This window comes from Mirounga angustirostris, unplaced genomic scaffold, assembly GCF_029215605.1.
Source record: "Mirounga angustirostris isolate CCGP_5_RB_7025 unplaced genomic scaffold, mMirAng1.0.hap1 SCAF_6, whole genome shotgun sequence".
Taxonomy (NCBI): Eukaryota; Metazoa; Chordata; class Mammalia; order Carnivora; family Phocidae; genus Mirounga; species Mirounga angustirostris.
The window spans coordinates 9,716,341-9,730,954 of record NW_026991714.1 but is presented as its reverse complement, the minus strand read 5'-3'; the positions used below and the strand labels follow the sequence as shown (position 1 = coordinate 9,730,954).

Sequence of the window (14,614 nt, the reverse complement as noted above, 5' to 3'; positions counted from 1 at the left end):
AGGCAGTGCGGGGGACGGGGGCTCACACCGACCTTTGTGCAACTCTGGACCTTGGCGCCTGTGAACCAGCCAGATGGTCTTAGCACCACAGCACAACTCAAGGCTGTGTCCTTGGAGCTGCCTTTGGGAGGAGGATTGGAACCCTCATTCCAAAGACAGGAGGAGGTGAGGAGCCTCTGAGTGCAGGTAGGTGGTGAGCCCCTGGAGGCTGGGCACAGACGCCCACCGGGCCTAGCACAGAGCCTGTGCCCGGACAGCAGACACCGTGCTCCCTCGGGACACAGCCTGGGCCTGCGTGACTGCCCCACACGTGTGAGTGAGGACACTCGCTGTTTCCGCTGCCCCGGTCTGCAGCTGTCTGTGGGGAAGGGCGCTTTGCTCCGAGAAGCTCAGAATTGGAGTCGGAGGTGAACCATCCTCAGACATGACCCGGAAAACTGGCCGCTGACCCAAGACCTCAGGCATGTCAAATATAAACAAGCCAGCAGAGGCCTCTGAGAACCGTGCTGGGCTAGGGGGTCCGCCAGAGAAACTGACTCCCCAGTCGTGAAGGATAAATACGTAATAAGAAGGCGTCTCTAATGCTAGTGAAACCCAGTCTAAACAGAACATGAGTGTGGCCGCGAGAGAAGCCTTTCACTTCAACATGGAGCCTCTCCCAACACAGAAGGCTCTTTAAAAACACTGGAAATTGTCTTTTCTGCTGTGGGAAAAAATACCTCCCTGTGTGCCAAGAAAAAAGGATGTGGTCAGAAAGGAAGGGGCGGAGGAGGAGGTGGGAGGCTTCTTGGAGTCTGACATAAACAGTGCAGAATGAGGAAAAACCTAATTTTAAAACTTACTCTGTAATCATGGTGCAAACCATCTGAGACTCGGGAGCCACACCAGGGCTGGGATTGGTGTCTGAACAGGCTGAGAGGCTGCCTAGAGGCCGTGGGCGTCCGGACTCACCAGGTGACACAGGGCAGCGGCTTTGAATTCCTGTTTCCCCCCACCACCCACCACAGCCCTCTCCCCAGCCCTGAGCCCTGCCCCTGCCTGTTCCTAGAAGGGGGCTTCTCTTCCTCCTCTCATCTCCCTTCACCCACCGGCCATGGGCTATTGCTTCCAGCAACTCGTGTGGAGGGGCTTCAGGGACTCGAAGGTGCCGGGCACTGCGTTTGCCAAATCAGAAGTGACCCTGAGCCGCAGACTCTCTGGGATGTGGCACTGATTGCTCGTCCTAGTACTAGATGGAGAAAAGCCTGAATCCTCAGAAAACATGACATTCTCTTTAATTTTCCACACTCCCCAGTGGTAATGCCATCAGTTTGAGCGATGAAGGTGAAGAGAGAAGGCGGGAGCCCCTTCTCAGCATCAGAATGCAGTGAAGTTAACACAGCAGCCAATTTCCTGTAGGAGCAGGCTCAGCGAGGTGGGCAGACCACAGACTCTCAGAGCAGTGCCGTTGATATGATCAGGGCTGATATCCAGCCTTGGAGCTTGAGCGGGGGTCTCCGAGGTCCCCTGTCCTGCCTGCATTAACCCTTTGGTTGGTGGATTTTGGAGAGATCCGGGGCCCTAGGCAGGAACCTGCATAGCTAGAGAGGAGGGAAGGGTGGAGGGTGTCTGTTTAGCAGTTGTTTAAAAAAATGTTTCAATATTTTAACAACTGGTATGGTGATAGCAAGTGTCTGTCAGCTAATATCACCCATGACTATTATCATTATTTTTTCAGAGCCTTTGGACCACTAATTTAGTACCAGGGAGTCACTGTGAGGAAAGCATGTGATTTTGAATCTGATCCTCGATTTGCAACTCAGCTCTGCCCATTGCTAGCTATATGACCTTGAGCAAGTTCCCTATTGTGTAATGGAAAGTAGAATGATACCCACTTCATGAGATTGATGTAAGAAGTGGGTGCAAAGCTATTTCTGAGAGTACTTTGTAAATGTTAAGACTGAATGATGTGAGTAATAGCACACAAACCAAAAGAGAAGTCTGATTTGGGGCTGTCCAGGGTTCCGAAGTCATGGGGCTCCAGATCTCCACCTGTCCCCAACATTTGTAGGGTCCAAGGAGAGAACACAAATGAAGGCCCACATATTAATTTTAATTAGTTTCTAAATATTTCTAAATATTAATTTTAATTCTAAGTCAACTAATGGAAAGCTAAGGGTGTAAGTCAGACTAAGTGCTAAATCACATCAGTTCTGCCCTCCTACCCTGATCTATCTACACCTTTATAACAACCTAGAAAGCAAAGTTCAGATTTAGAATTCCTGGACTCCTCAAAATTCTGTGCTAGAGTGTAGCAGCGCAAGAATAGCTGACACCCAGCTGGCCCCACTCCTCTTCCCACCTTGGCTTGTTACCATATTGAGAGATAACAGATAATCACACATATGCGTGTGGATGCTTAACACATATGTCCAAACTCCATGTGCACCCCCAACAAACAGCCAAGCTTTGGCCCACACAGGTGGAGTAGACTGCCCTTAGAAAGACAGAACAGGGAAAAGGCCTGCATTGACCCTGGAGGCACGTTTGGGGCCATATGGCTGGGAATACTGAGATCCCAGATACCCAGACTGTGGTCTAAAAGGAGGGGAACAGCCTTCAGGTGGGCAAGTCTTCTTAGCCCCACAGACCCCTTGCTCAGTGTGAAATGGCATAGCCAGAAGATACCAGAGTGGGTCCCTTAAAGCATAAGGACAAGCAGGGGCTCCTCTCACCTGGGCTGAGGGGCAGTGTCATCTTGGATCCCAAAGCCTCCCCGGGAGCTTGAAACAGGCTTAAAACCACCCATCCATCAGGGGACATCAGTGTCAGCAGTGCCCCTGAACACCTGGCCTATCCCTGCCCTCAAGAATGCTGCTATTGGCCCTCCCATCCCCTTGGTGACCACAAGGCTTCGGGGGAGCAAAGTACAGCTCCTTCAGAGAGGGTGCTCTGCCCCTCGTGGGCACTGGGAGAACTGGCTGGAAGCTGGACCTCAACCCAGGGACCACTTATTTGAATGAAATGCTTCACATGAGCTTCTTTAAATGGGATTTGCCTTTTTCTTCTAAAAATGGGATGCAGAAAGCATGACGGTTGCAATAATCGATGTTTTCATTATTAGCCCCATTGGTGAGCCCATTAGCTGTGAGCTTTGGGTCAAAGACTGATTGTCTAAAATAAAAACATTGTGTTTATCACCGTGAGGAGAGGGTTGTGGGAGAAGGAGGGGAACGAGATACTAACGTGGATCTAGCCTGTTATAGTTTACAAAGTGTCTGCTCACATTCCATCACTCCAGTTGATCCTTGTAACAGCTCTGATATGTAAGGAGCCTGGAGTTATTTTCCTTCCCATTTTACCCACTAGGAGCCTGAGGCTGACAGGAGCAGCTTGTCTGAGGCCAGCCAGCTGTCACCTTGGGACTGACACCCAAACCACTGAGTGCAAAGAGAAAAAATGAGATGAAGAACTCATTTAAGGTTAAGGTTAAGACTAAGGAGCTTTCCCACAAGTGTGGTGAAGGAGAGAAAGCAGGGTTTGGGGTCAGAGAGAACTGACTTCAGATTCTGGTGCTGCCCTTCCCATTGGTAGGACTTTGCACAGTTTGCTTGGAGCTTCTTTTCCTTGTGTGTGACCTGCGTATCATCAGATCTGCCTCACATGGTTGCTGTCGGGTGCTTTCCCATGGAAGGATCAGTGGCTGTTAAGTTTCCTTCTTTCCCAACACTGCCCCCATTGCTCTTTCTTACTAACACCTAAAGTCAGATCTCACTTGTACCACATGCAGTGCTACATACTGTGCATTCATTACCTCATTTAATGTCCACACCAAGTACATCAAGTAAATCCTATCACTGTGTTCTATTTTGTAGGTGGGGGAACTGGTACAGAGTGGGCAAGTGACTTGCCTAACTGACACAGCCAGTAGGTGGTAGCACTCGGTTTACAAGCTGAGGCAGCCTGGCTCCAGAAATTCTGCTCTCGGCTCCTCTGCCCAACCAGCTCTCCACCTCACTCTCTCCTCCCCTTTGTTGCCCAACTTCTTGAAGGAATTACCTGAACTCCCGTTTTTTTCTTGTGCTTGCTCATTCCCTCCATAACCCCTTACAGGATGGCCTCCACCAGCATATCTTCACTGCTGTCTTGATAATTAATAAATCTCATAGTCTTTTCTCAACCCCACTTTCTTCAATTCATGTGGCTTTTGGCAATGATGGCTTCCTGAAATTCTCTTGACTCTGGAAGCGAGTTGTCCCCATTTGCTGTCTCTTCTGCTTCGTACGTTCCTCTTTGTCTCTTGGCCATCTGAACGAGCCTCCTAAGGTGTCTCTTTCATCCCCCGTGGTCTCACCATCACCATCAGCCAGTCCTCTCCATGCAGACAGTTACCAAATTTACACCTCTAGCCCTGACTTTCTCCCAAGCTCTCGATCCAACTCTGCAATTCCACAAAAGCAGCACCTCCCAGTTGAAATTCAATCTCTTCCTATCTTTCACTTAAGATCATTTCAATACTTACCTATTCAACAAATGATTCTGAACTCCTTCTATGTGCCAGGCACTGTTCTAGGTACTGGAGATATGGCAGTGAATAAACCAGGAAGTAAGTCCCTGCCTTCTTTGGGGTTACCTTTGAGTTGCAGGGTGAAGGAAGGGAGACCATAAGCAAAGTAAGTACTATAGTGTATTAGACAGTGGAGAAAAATAAAGCAGAGTCAGGGCATGGGGAGTGCCGGGGCAGGAAGTTGTGATTTTAAATATGGTTGACAAGAAAGGTTGCACTGAGAACACGATACTTGAGCCAGGAATAATGGAGGCAAGACAGCAAGCCTTGAAGATCCTGAGGGAAGAATGCTTCAGATAAGTGAGCAGCACAGAGGCCAGAATGGGCAAAGAAGGAGAGAAAAGTTGATGGTGGCCGAGAGGAAATGGAGAGCCAGATCATGTAGGGCCACATAGGTCCTTTTAGGAACTTGGGCTTTTCCTGAGCGGCTTAGGAGCTGTGGAATCATTTTGAGTCGAGGACTGACATAATTTCACATTTGTTTCACAAGATCACTGTGACTGCCATGTTGAAAATAGACCAGGGCAGCAGAACAGAGGTTTTAGCAAGGAGGAGACTGGCTAGGAGGCTAGGGCAGCAATCCAGGAGAGACATCTCTAGCGTGGATCAGGGTAGTGGCAATGGAGGTGATGGATGGCCAGGAGATGAATTCTGGATAGATTTTGATGGCATCAAGAGGATTTGCCAATAGTGCGTGGAATGTGAGAGTGTGGTCAAGAGTGACTCCAAAGTTGTTGGCAGGTGGGCAGTTGGGTCTATGGATCTGGAGCTCAGGGAAGCAATTCAGATTGGAGATAGAAATTTGGAAGTTGTCAGGATTAGATGGTACTTAATAGCCATGAGACTGGATTCACCAAGGGAATGTGAGTAGATAGAAAGGAGAAGAGGACCAAAGACTGAGACCTGGCGCCTTCCAAAGGTAAAGGGTTGCGAAATGAAGCAGAATCAGCAAAGGATGGTGAGGAAGAGCTCATGAGACAAAAGGGGCAACAGGAGTCACGTGTGTGCTCCCTGTGCCAGCCACCATGTTCTGGGGAAAGATGCAAAGACAAACATGACTCCATCTTTACTCCCTCATGGAGGAGTCAGGGCTTTGCACCCTGAAATACCACTGTGGGTGGGTCCAGGGATGGGTGTGGAATGTCAGAAGCAGTGAGACCACACCTTGTTACTTCTGAGAACGATTTTACACACACACACACACACACAGATACACACAACAGTCAACTGTATGTGGCTCTTCTCGTTATTTTACTTTATCCCTTCTTTTTGTCTCTGATAGGCAATCAGTTACCAAGCCAGAGAGTACCTACTTTTGTAGCATCTCCCATACGTAGCCCCTCCCCTCCATTCCTTCCAGCCTAGCTGGAAGCCTCATTAAAGATCACCTACAGTGTTGCAAAAGCTCCTAAACATCCAGGTTCCCTCCCATTGGCCCTCTAATTCTCCTTCTTACATCATCCTTCTTCCTGGCACATCATCTCCTGCTCAAAAGTCCCGCCACCCCTGGAATGAAGCCCAGTGCCTAAGCCCATTATTAAAGGCTACTTCACAGACTGACTCTGCCCTGCCCACCCAGCCTTGTCTCTACTTTCCAGGTGCCCTCTCTTTCCTGGACACTCCATGTTCATGCTTAAGGCTACATGTTTGCCCATGCTGGAACCTCCCACCAGGGTGTGCCTTTCTTTGTTCTCCACAGCTCATATCCCATTTCCTCCACAAAGCTCTCCCCCTATAGCCAGCATGGATGTCCATGTCTCCAACGTCCTGTATCACTCGGAGTCTGTGTCGTTCACTTTTGTATGTAGGTATATAATGGCATGAACAGTCACTAAATACATTTATATTCACCAGTTCATTCATTTTTATTTGTGTGTGGCTTGTCTGCCTCCCCCTCAAGGATAAATAACTTTCAGTGTTAAGCATGGTGCTATTCTAATAATAGAATACATGAATAGTAGATGTTAGTCTTTTTTTTAAAGGTGAGGGAATATATAAAAGGTAAAACTGTGATAAAGCACTTTGTTGTGCTCTACCAAGCTCCAGGTAGATAGGCATGAAAGTGATTCAAATAAAATATTTATTCCTTCAACAAAAATGTATTAAGATCTACTATATGCCAACAATGTGTGAGATACTAATGATTCAAAAATAAGTCACAATCCCAAGCCTCAAGGAAATCATAATCTAATGGGGAAAACAGACATATAAGCAAATAATTATAATATAACCTGAGAGCTGTAAAGAGCTGGATATATCCATGGGAGCATGGAAAAGAAGGCTTCCTGAAGGAGGTGATGCATGTAATGAATCTCAAAGGATGAGTGATTAGATCCAGTGAGACTGTAGCAGGGGAAAGAGTGCTTTAGGCAGCGGACATGGCATGAGCAAAAAGGAAGAGGTTAAAACAGCATGGTGTGTGGAGGTAGGGAGGCCAGACCATGGAGGGCCATATATTAAGGAACTTGAATCCTATCATGTGGGTGATGCCAATGATGCTTTTGAAGGGTGTTAGGTGTAAAAAGGACAGAATCATGTCTGTGTGTTTGAACACCAGTGCAGCTAAAAGATCAATTTGAAAGGGATCAGGATTGGAAGCAGAGAGGGCAGTTATGCCATTCCCTGTAGACCAGGTGGGAGATGCTAAGGGCTTGGCTTTAAATGAGGGCAGTGACAGCTGGATGGAGAAAAGGAGATAAATTCAAGCATCACTTATGGAGCAAAACTCATAGGACTCAGTGATGCAATAGCTCAAACAGTCTAGGGGAGGGCATAGGAAGAGCCAAAGATAACCCTTACTTCTGGCCTAGAAGACTGGGTGAGCAGTGGGTCACCCCCGGCAGAGAAGGGGGAAAGGGCCAAGTGTATGCTGTAGGTGGTGCATTCACTTTGGGACATACGGAATTTGAAGTGCCTCCAGCATCCCATTCAAAGTAGTCTTCTTAAATGGTCAGAGAGTGACACCAGGGTACTATCACGCTTGGAATTTATCAGGGACTTCTTTAAAAACCATTACCAGGGCACCTGGTGGCTCAGTGGTTAAGCGTCTGCCTTCAGCTCAGGTCATGATCCCAGGGTCCTGGGATCGAGCCCTGCGTTGGGCTCCCTGCACAGCAGAGAGCCTGCTTCTCCCTCTCCCTCTGCTGCTCCCACTGCTTGTGCTCTGTCTGTCTCTCTCTCTGTGTCAAATAAGTAAATAAATAAATACTCTTAAAAAAAAAAAAAAAGAAAATCATTACCAAAGCCAGTTTATCAGCTACATAAACCAGTCATGCGTTGTATAGGCATGACTCTTCCTGGGGGAAAAGAAAAAGAGCCACTACCTTAGAAAGCAAAAAAAAAAAAAAAAAAGAAAGAAAGAAAGAAAGATAGGATATTTTTGAAAAAGAAACGTATCCACTAGACTTCGTCATAATGAATTTGGGGCTACCCAAAATCAAACCTTCCCTTAATGATGGAGTCCTTCAGTCCCTGGGGCTGTGGGAGAGAACATGCCTCAGACCCAAAGGATTTCCAATAGAGCAGTGTCAGAAGTCACAGCAATGTGGATGGATGAGTACACAGCCTCCCAAGGTCACCACGCCCATTGGCTACACTCAGCCAGGTGCCTTTGTTTTGATGTGATGATTAAGAAGCTTGTTTTATTTCTCTATTCCACAGAATCCTACAAGAAAAGGGTATCTTCCTTCTCTCCCAAGACAGGCACAAGAGTGCAACTTTATTGTATTATCTCTGTTTGCAGAAAATCTGGGACCAAACTAAGCTTTGTAAATTTCTCACATGACTGACCTCTAGAACCCTGGGCTTAAGTCTGCTCACATAACTCTAGGCAGGAAAGTGAGGGCAAAAATATGAACTGTGAAGACTCTGTAGACAACATATCTTAATCGACCAGCAAGATAGCGAGTCCTGAAAAGGACAGTGTTACAACAGAATCAAAAACCAAGAATCAACCAGAATGAAAAATTCCCCAACCAATGTGCCTCAGTTGGCACAGTGTCCTAGACAGGAGAACAAGTACAATTTTCTGCTGCTGAGAATGCTTGTCCTCCCATCCCACAAAGGAACCAAAAGAACCCAAAGCAGGCCTGGTCACTGTAACCTAAATGGAGAACAGAGCTGAGGCAACACAGAAAGTAAATGCCTGGTGACTTAATAATTGTCTCCACACTTTGGCTGGGGGCAAGAAGCTGACTCCAGTGTGTCTATTTCATAAACCCAACAAGCAGATTGGGTCTCACCTGACCTCCGATGCGTATATGATTATATCCCACTCAAACAACATTTATGCCCCTCTGTACAGTAAGGAATGGCTGTAGCATTATTGGGGAGCTGTAGCATTATCACGGAGAGCTACTGGTCAGCACAGCTACAATGAGCATGTGCAGCAAAGTGGGCTCTCTCTGACTTTCTACATGAGGGCATTTCCTCTTCTTCATCTCTGCCAATCAGGATACATTTCAGTTATGCCCAGCAGTTACCAGGGGCATGGAGACAAGAGAAAAGGTTCTTGCAGCTGTGGGCCCACCTCCTCCCCAGGCAGCCCTGCCTTCCCTTCTCTTCAGACTGGGACTGACTAGCACAGGGGGAGCTGTGGAGGCCAGCCAGGGGCAGCAATTAGTGTCTCCATGTCCCCATGTGACGGTAAAGGATGCTGAGACATTTTAGCATCAACTTGACAATGCAACTCTCTCTTAAGCCATTCGTATAAAGCCCTGTAGGATCTTCTGTCACTTCATAAGAGGAGGAACTTTATATCAAACAAGGCTACCACGTCTCAGCTGATGAGTGGAGCATCTCATTTTTTTTTTTTAATTATTAAATTCTTCTGCACTGCCACTGAGACTCATTCCCAGTCCCAGCAGTGGATATATGGAGAATGCATAGCCAGGCTCTGCTGACTAAACTTCTACTTCTATTTGGGTTCAGTCCAGCTCCCCGTGGCTGTTCTGGGAGCTGCAATCACACTGGACAGCCCGAGTCTCCTCCACTCTGGCTATCTCCAGAACCAGGAGGTGGTAAAATATAGTGGTCAAAAGCATAGACTCTGGAGGCAGATGATTCCCAATTCCACCTCTTACAAACTGTAGAACCCTTGGTGTTTAACATCTTTAAAACTCCACCCTCTCCTGTGTAAAATGGAAATAGAAATTCATTTATCTTGTGGAATATGTTGAACGTTAACTGAGATAACATAGTTAAAGTACTTAGCACAGTTGTTGGAATAGAGCAAGTGCTCAATAAGTATCAGTATGATGATGATGGTGGTGGTGGTGTTAGTGGTGAGCAGAGGGGAGAGACATGGGCTAAGACATGGGCTAAAGTCAGGTGCAGCCAGGAGGAGTAGCAAAGTGTCCAGAATGGCAGGTTTGCTAAACTAAGCAATTGGACTTCCAGGCTGGACCTGAAGTCAGTGGGAGAACAGCACATTAGAGACTATGTATGCCAGCCTATGGCACAACATTTACATTGAGGTGGTTTCCAAGGTGACCATGATCTCCTTGTGTTATCAGTTTCTACGTGTTTGCCAAGTGCTAGATTGGCCAATGACTGGAATTTAAGCAACTTTCTTTGTTGAGTAGAAATTCTACTACTGTGATTTCCTGGGAAAGTTTGCCTCCTTTTGCCCTCCTTTCCACCTGAAACTTCCCTCTAAGTACATCAAATTGTCACCACCTCTTCCTAACAAACAAACCTTACAAACTCATACTTCCCGAGAAAGTGGCTCTTGCAATGGAATGCCTCTAACCAGCTGATTACAATTCCACCATCTCAACTAGTTGATGCCTCTGTGGGGCTCACAAATGCCTCTCTGAGCTTCCTGTTTCCAGTTGGACCAGCTATGATTTTATTTAACTTGTTTTGGTATTGCTTTTTAATCTTTGTGTTGTTTTGATTTGTCCCTACTTAATCCCAAAGCAGCACAGCATAGATCTTTGACCTGAATTCCCCTCTGAACTTCTCATTTTGCCCAAGTTGACAGTGTTAGTAAGTGGTGGGCACCTCTCCAGCTTTTGAAAAATTCATTCAGCCTCTTCTTTTCTTGTGCATCTCTTCTGCTTTGCCAGGTCAAGCTGGGAACTACCTGACTTGAGGGAAGGGAGAGTAAAAGCCATCAGTGACTCAGATGGGGTGAGCTACCCTTGGTACGGGAACACCACAGAAACTGTGACCCTGGTTGGTCCCACCAACAAGATCTCCAGGTTCTCCGTCAGCATGAATGACAACTTCTACCCAAGTGTGACGTGGGCAGTGCCAGTGAGTGACAGCAATGTGCCACTGCTCACAAGGATCAAGAGGGACCAAAGTTTCACTACCTGGCTGGTGGCCATGAATACCACCACAAAGGAGAAGATCATTCTACAGACCATCAAGTGGAGGATGAGGGTGGACATTGAGGTGGACCCTCTTCAGCTCTTGGGGCAACGGGCCCGGCTGGTGGGCAGGACTCAGCAGGAGCAGCCCCGGATCCTGAGCCGGATGGAACCCATCCCCCCCAATGCACTAGTGAAACCCAATGCCAACGATGCCCAGGTCCTCATGTGGAGGCCCAAGCGAGGACCACCTCTGGTTGTGATCCCTCCTAAGTAGAAGCAGACTGGCCTGACTGTGTGTGGAGCACATGACGCTATGACACGCAGTGAGGCTGCCAGGGGTGGCAGGAGCCAAACTGAGTTTCTGAGCCAAAGCAGACCACTTGGTTTGCCAGCATTTGCAGCCACTTATGAAGAGTAGGGCTGCTTCTTGGGTGGTAGAACCATAATCCTTAGGAAAAGTCCCTTCCTTTTAGGAATAAAGAAATCACTGATTTGACAGACTTGCTGTGATTACCATGCAAGTAGCCATATTTTGGAGCTGACCAGGATGATTCTTTTATCTGAACTACTGACCATTTCTTTCCTGTGAGATGCAGGGGATGGAAACAAAATTAAACAGTGCCTGTGGCAAATGCTGCTTCCCAACCAATTAGAAGTGGGAGTGAAAACATCTACACCAGGTGTTTGTAAGACAGAGAGTCCCACTGTCTGACTGGAGGGTGCTCGGGGAAGGGGGTGGAATGAAAGTCAGGCGGTAAAGAGAATGGGGAGAAGGAGAAATAAGTGGTTACTACAAATTAATACCTATGAATTTATTAGTAGACAATCAGATCTTCAACATACTCAGTGGAATGAAAGGTACACTTAGAGAACTAGAGATATATTGATATTCACTCCATTCTGAAGGGGAGCCTCCTGGGAACTGTCCGGGGTTCTGATGTGGACAGACAGATGGTGCCTCGATGCTTCCATCTACCCACCTCTTTCCAAAATCTGATTGTTCTGAGTATCCTTAATCACAGTATTTGGATAGACAGTTCCTGTATTCTGCAGAAGCTATGATATTTGGGGACTTCACCATGTTTTTTGGTGAAACATTAATTGTGATTTTGTTTACAGCTGCTTATCCTGTTCCTGTTACCAGCCCTAAATTTACAAAAGCATAATTGTTTATAAACCATGGAATCCATGTAGGATTTCGAGAACATTTTAACAAATAAGAATACTATTTTCATTCTTTTGGTGTCTTTTTAGCTTCTGAACGATGTGAACATACAGAATGCACACATGTATATACATGCACACATGCAAGCATACACACCAGGATGCTGATAGCATGACCAACACATGTGCCAGCAGTCCCTACATATGTCCTTGTAGCCCAGTACATATACTTTATATATGTTTACTTTAGCTTGATTTCACAGAAGCTCAACTTTAACTGCATGAGCACTTGTGAGGAAGTGCCTCATAATGTTTAACTTCAGAGCTCTTTAAAGAAAATCTGAGCTGCTCACATTGTGCAAGACTATATGGCTGAGATCCAACCATCAAGGATGAGAGACCATATTTCCTTTAATCAGGCCAATATCAAATGTTTTAGAGAGTTTCCAATCTTTACAATAAGGACTTTCCCAGCTCTTCTAGCTTACATCACCCAGAAAAGAGCCTTTCCTTTTATTCTCAATCATGCAAATTGTGATACACACACACACACACACACACACGGTTTCTTCATTCAAAATCCCCCAAGCAAAATAATTTTAAAACTGTCACAATGTCATTGTAGATTTTGTGGATGGATACTGGCAGCCTAATCTCAGAGGTGAAAGAGTTGAAGTTCAGAGTAATTATTACAGTCCTATGGTTGGCTTCAATGATGTCTTCTACCACAGTCTGAGAGTGGAGAAGAAAAAGCAGGAGGACTTTCTTATTACTTTTATTTAAAATGCAATTAAGTCTAATTTCTTTCAGGTTCTAGTCCCAGGGGATGGTGCTTATTTACAAGAGAGGGTTAACAGATCCACTTGAAATCATGTAGTGTTAACCTCACACCCAACCACCAGCTATTCTCTTATAGATTAGTTATTGATGGCAAACTGAGCTATTTATAACAGCACATTAATGACACATCAGTGACTCACAGAAGACCTAGAGACATTCCATTTAAAAATAATTCAGCGGTTACATTTGGATTCCACTGTCCTTCCCAGGCTTCCTTGTTTTTTATCAGAGCTCCAAAGAGCTCCATGGCTGAAATAAACCTGCCTATTTTCCACTTTGACATCTGAAACAACAAACTCTCCCTCTGATTGAATTAGATGGGATGCCAGGACACCAATCCTGGAATCTAACCCATGTGGCCCTATCCTAAGAAAACCTGATATTTAAAATTCCAAAATTGCAACAAACCACTGATTAATGAGAAATGATCATTGAATTACAAAATCCTGTACAAGATTTCTGTTTTTAAATTCCCCTTGCCCATCCATTAAAACAAGATATGACTTCCACAATCACATTTACGTATAGCATAACTTCTTCAAGGGCATATCTGTAGAAAGCAAGGGGCAGCATACATAGTTAGATTTGTTCCTGCTGAAAAGTTGCACTTTTCAGAGTTTGAAAAGAAGTGACCTGGCCAGTTTTCTGGAAAATTATGTAATAATGAGAAAAATAGAGAGGAAAGTGCTTATAAAAGTTAAAATCCCTTGGGCAAAATATACATTATGATTATTGTTGGTGATACTATTGCGAGCTGTGCAGTTGGGTCTCTCGGTTCTGGAATGAGCCGGGCAGAATGCTCCATTGCCCCACAGCTGATTATTTTGAAGTTAAAGTGGTTTTGCAAGGAAACAATCCCTTTTCTTTCTGTGATCCTTAGATCGTTACCTTTCAGCTTAGTCAGGATATTGCCAAATGAAAGGCTCTCCAGCAAGAGAGAATTCACCTTGAAATCTCTACTGGGGTCACCCCATCCTCCCACCAGGCTTTTCTTCCTCCGAGAACCCCTGGGGTCTGATGCCAGAGGCCATCAGTTTAGAGAGGCTCATTCAGTGCCTTGATCAGGTTTTAGTTGGGTGGTCTTATATACTTAAGAGACTATACTTAATTCTGAACACACACATAATGCAATGGTTTCTGGTGGCACAAGACCTTTTAATTCCGTGTGGGAAAGAGCATTTTGTCAGGTAATAGATCTTAAATGTAGTCACCTTTGAGATCTTTTCTTCCGCAATCTCAAGGAAATTGAGGTCCAGTTAAATTAGTTCATCTGTTCAGGGTCACAGACCTAATTAGCAACAGAGCCAAGAGAAGAGCCTGGGTCTCCCAAATCTCATAGCACAGATGGGCACACTTACCTGAGACCCACTGTCCTCTCCTGCGTCTAGCCCTAAACCATTCACCCTTCCAGCACTAGAGGCAATTGAATTTCCCCTTTTAAAAATAGGGTGAAATCTTTGTTACTGTTATGTCAAAAAAATGAATATTCCAGACTCCCTCTTACCCATGACAGTTGTTTGATATTGAACTCTTAATCTGGGCCCTTGGCAGCATGGACTTTGTATTCCCAGGTCAGTGCTTTGGTTCACAGCCCATGGAAGGTTGGAGGCTAGTCCTCTCTCCACCTCCCGTTCCCTGGGCTTTTTTACAACCCCATCTCCTCGTGCTATGAATAAGGGCATAGGGCAAAATCGCATTCTGAGCAGCAATCCTGAGCAGTAAAATAAGAGAACTGTGATTTATAGAG

At 45.8% G+C, this 14,614-nt stretch overlaps 1 protein-coding gene across 5 annotated transcripts in view; it reads left to right on the top strand.

Moving 5' to 3' along the window:
- The window catches only part of FAM78B (family with sequence similarity 78 member B), an 88,800-nt gene that overhangs the window by 64,684 nt on the left and 9,502 nt on the right, over positions 1-14,614 (top strand). For 4 of the 5 annotated variants that reach the window (XM_064593837.1, XM_045876830.3, XM_064593838.1 and 1 more), the window contains one exon: positions 10,615-12,100. In XM_064593837.1, the coding sequence (XP_064449907.1) occupies positions 10,615-11,137 (523 nt within the window). In that variant the 3' untranslated portion in view covers positions 11,138-12,100. Of the gene's footprint in view, positions 1-10,614; positions 12,101-14,614 lie in introns of those variants that run through there. The other variant, XR_010412181.1, reaches the window with a different exon arrangement.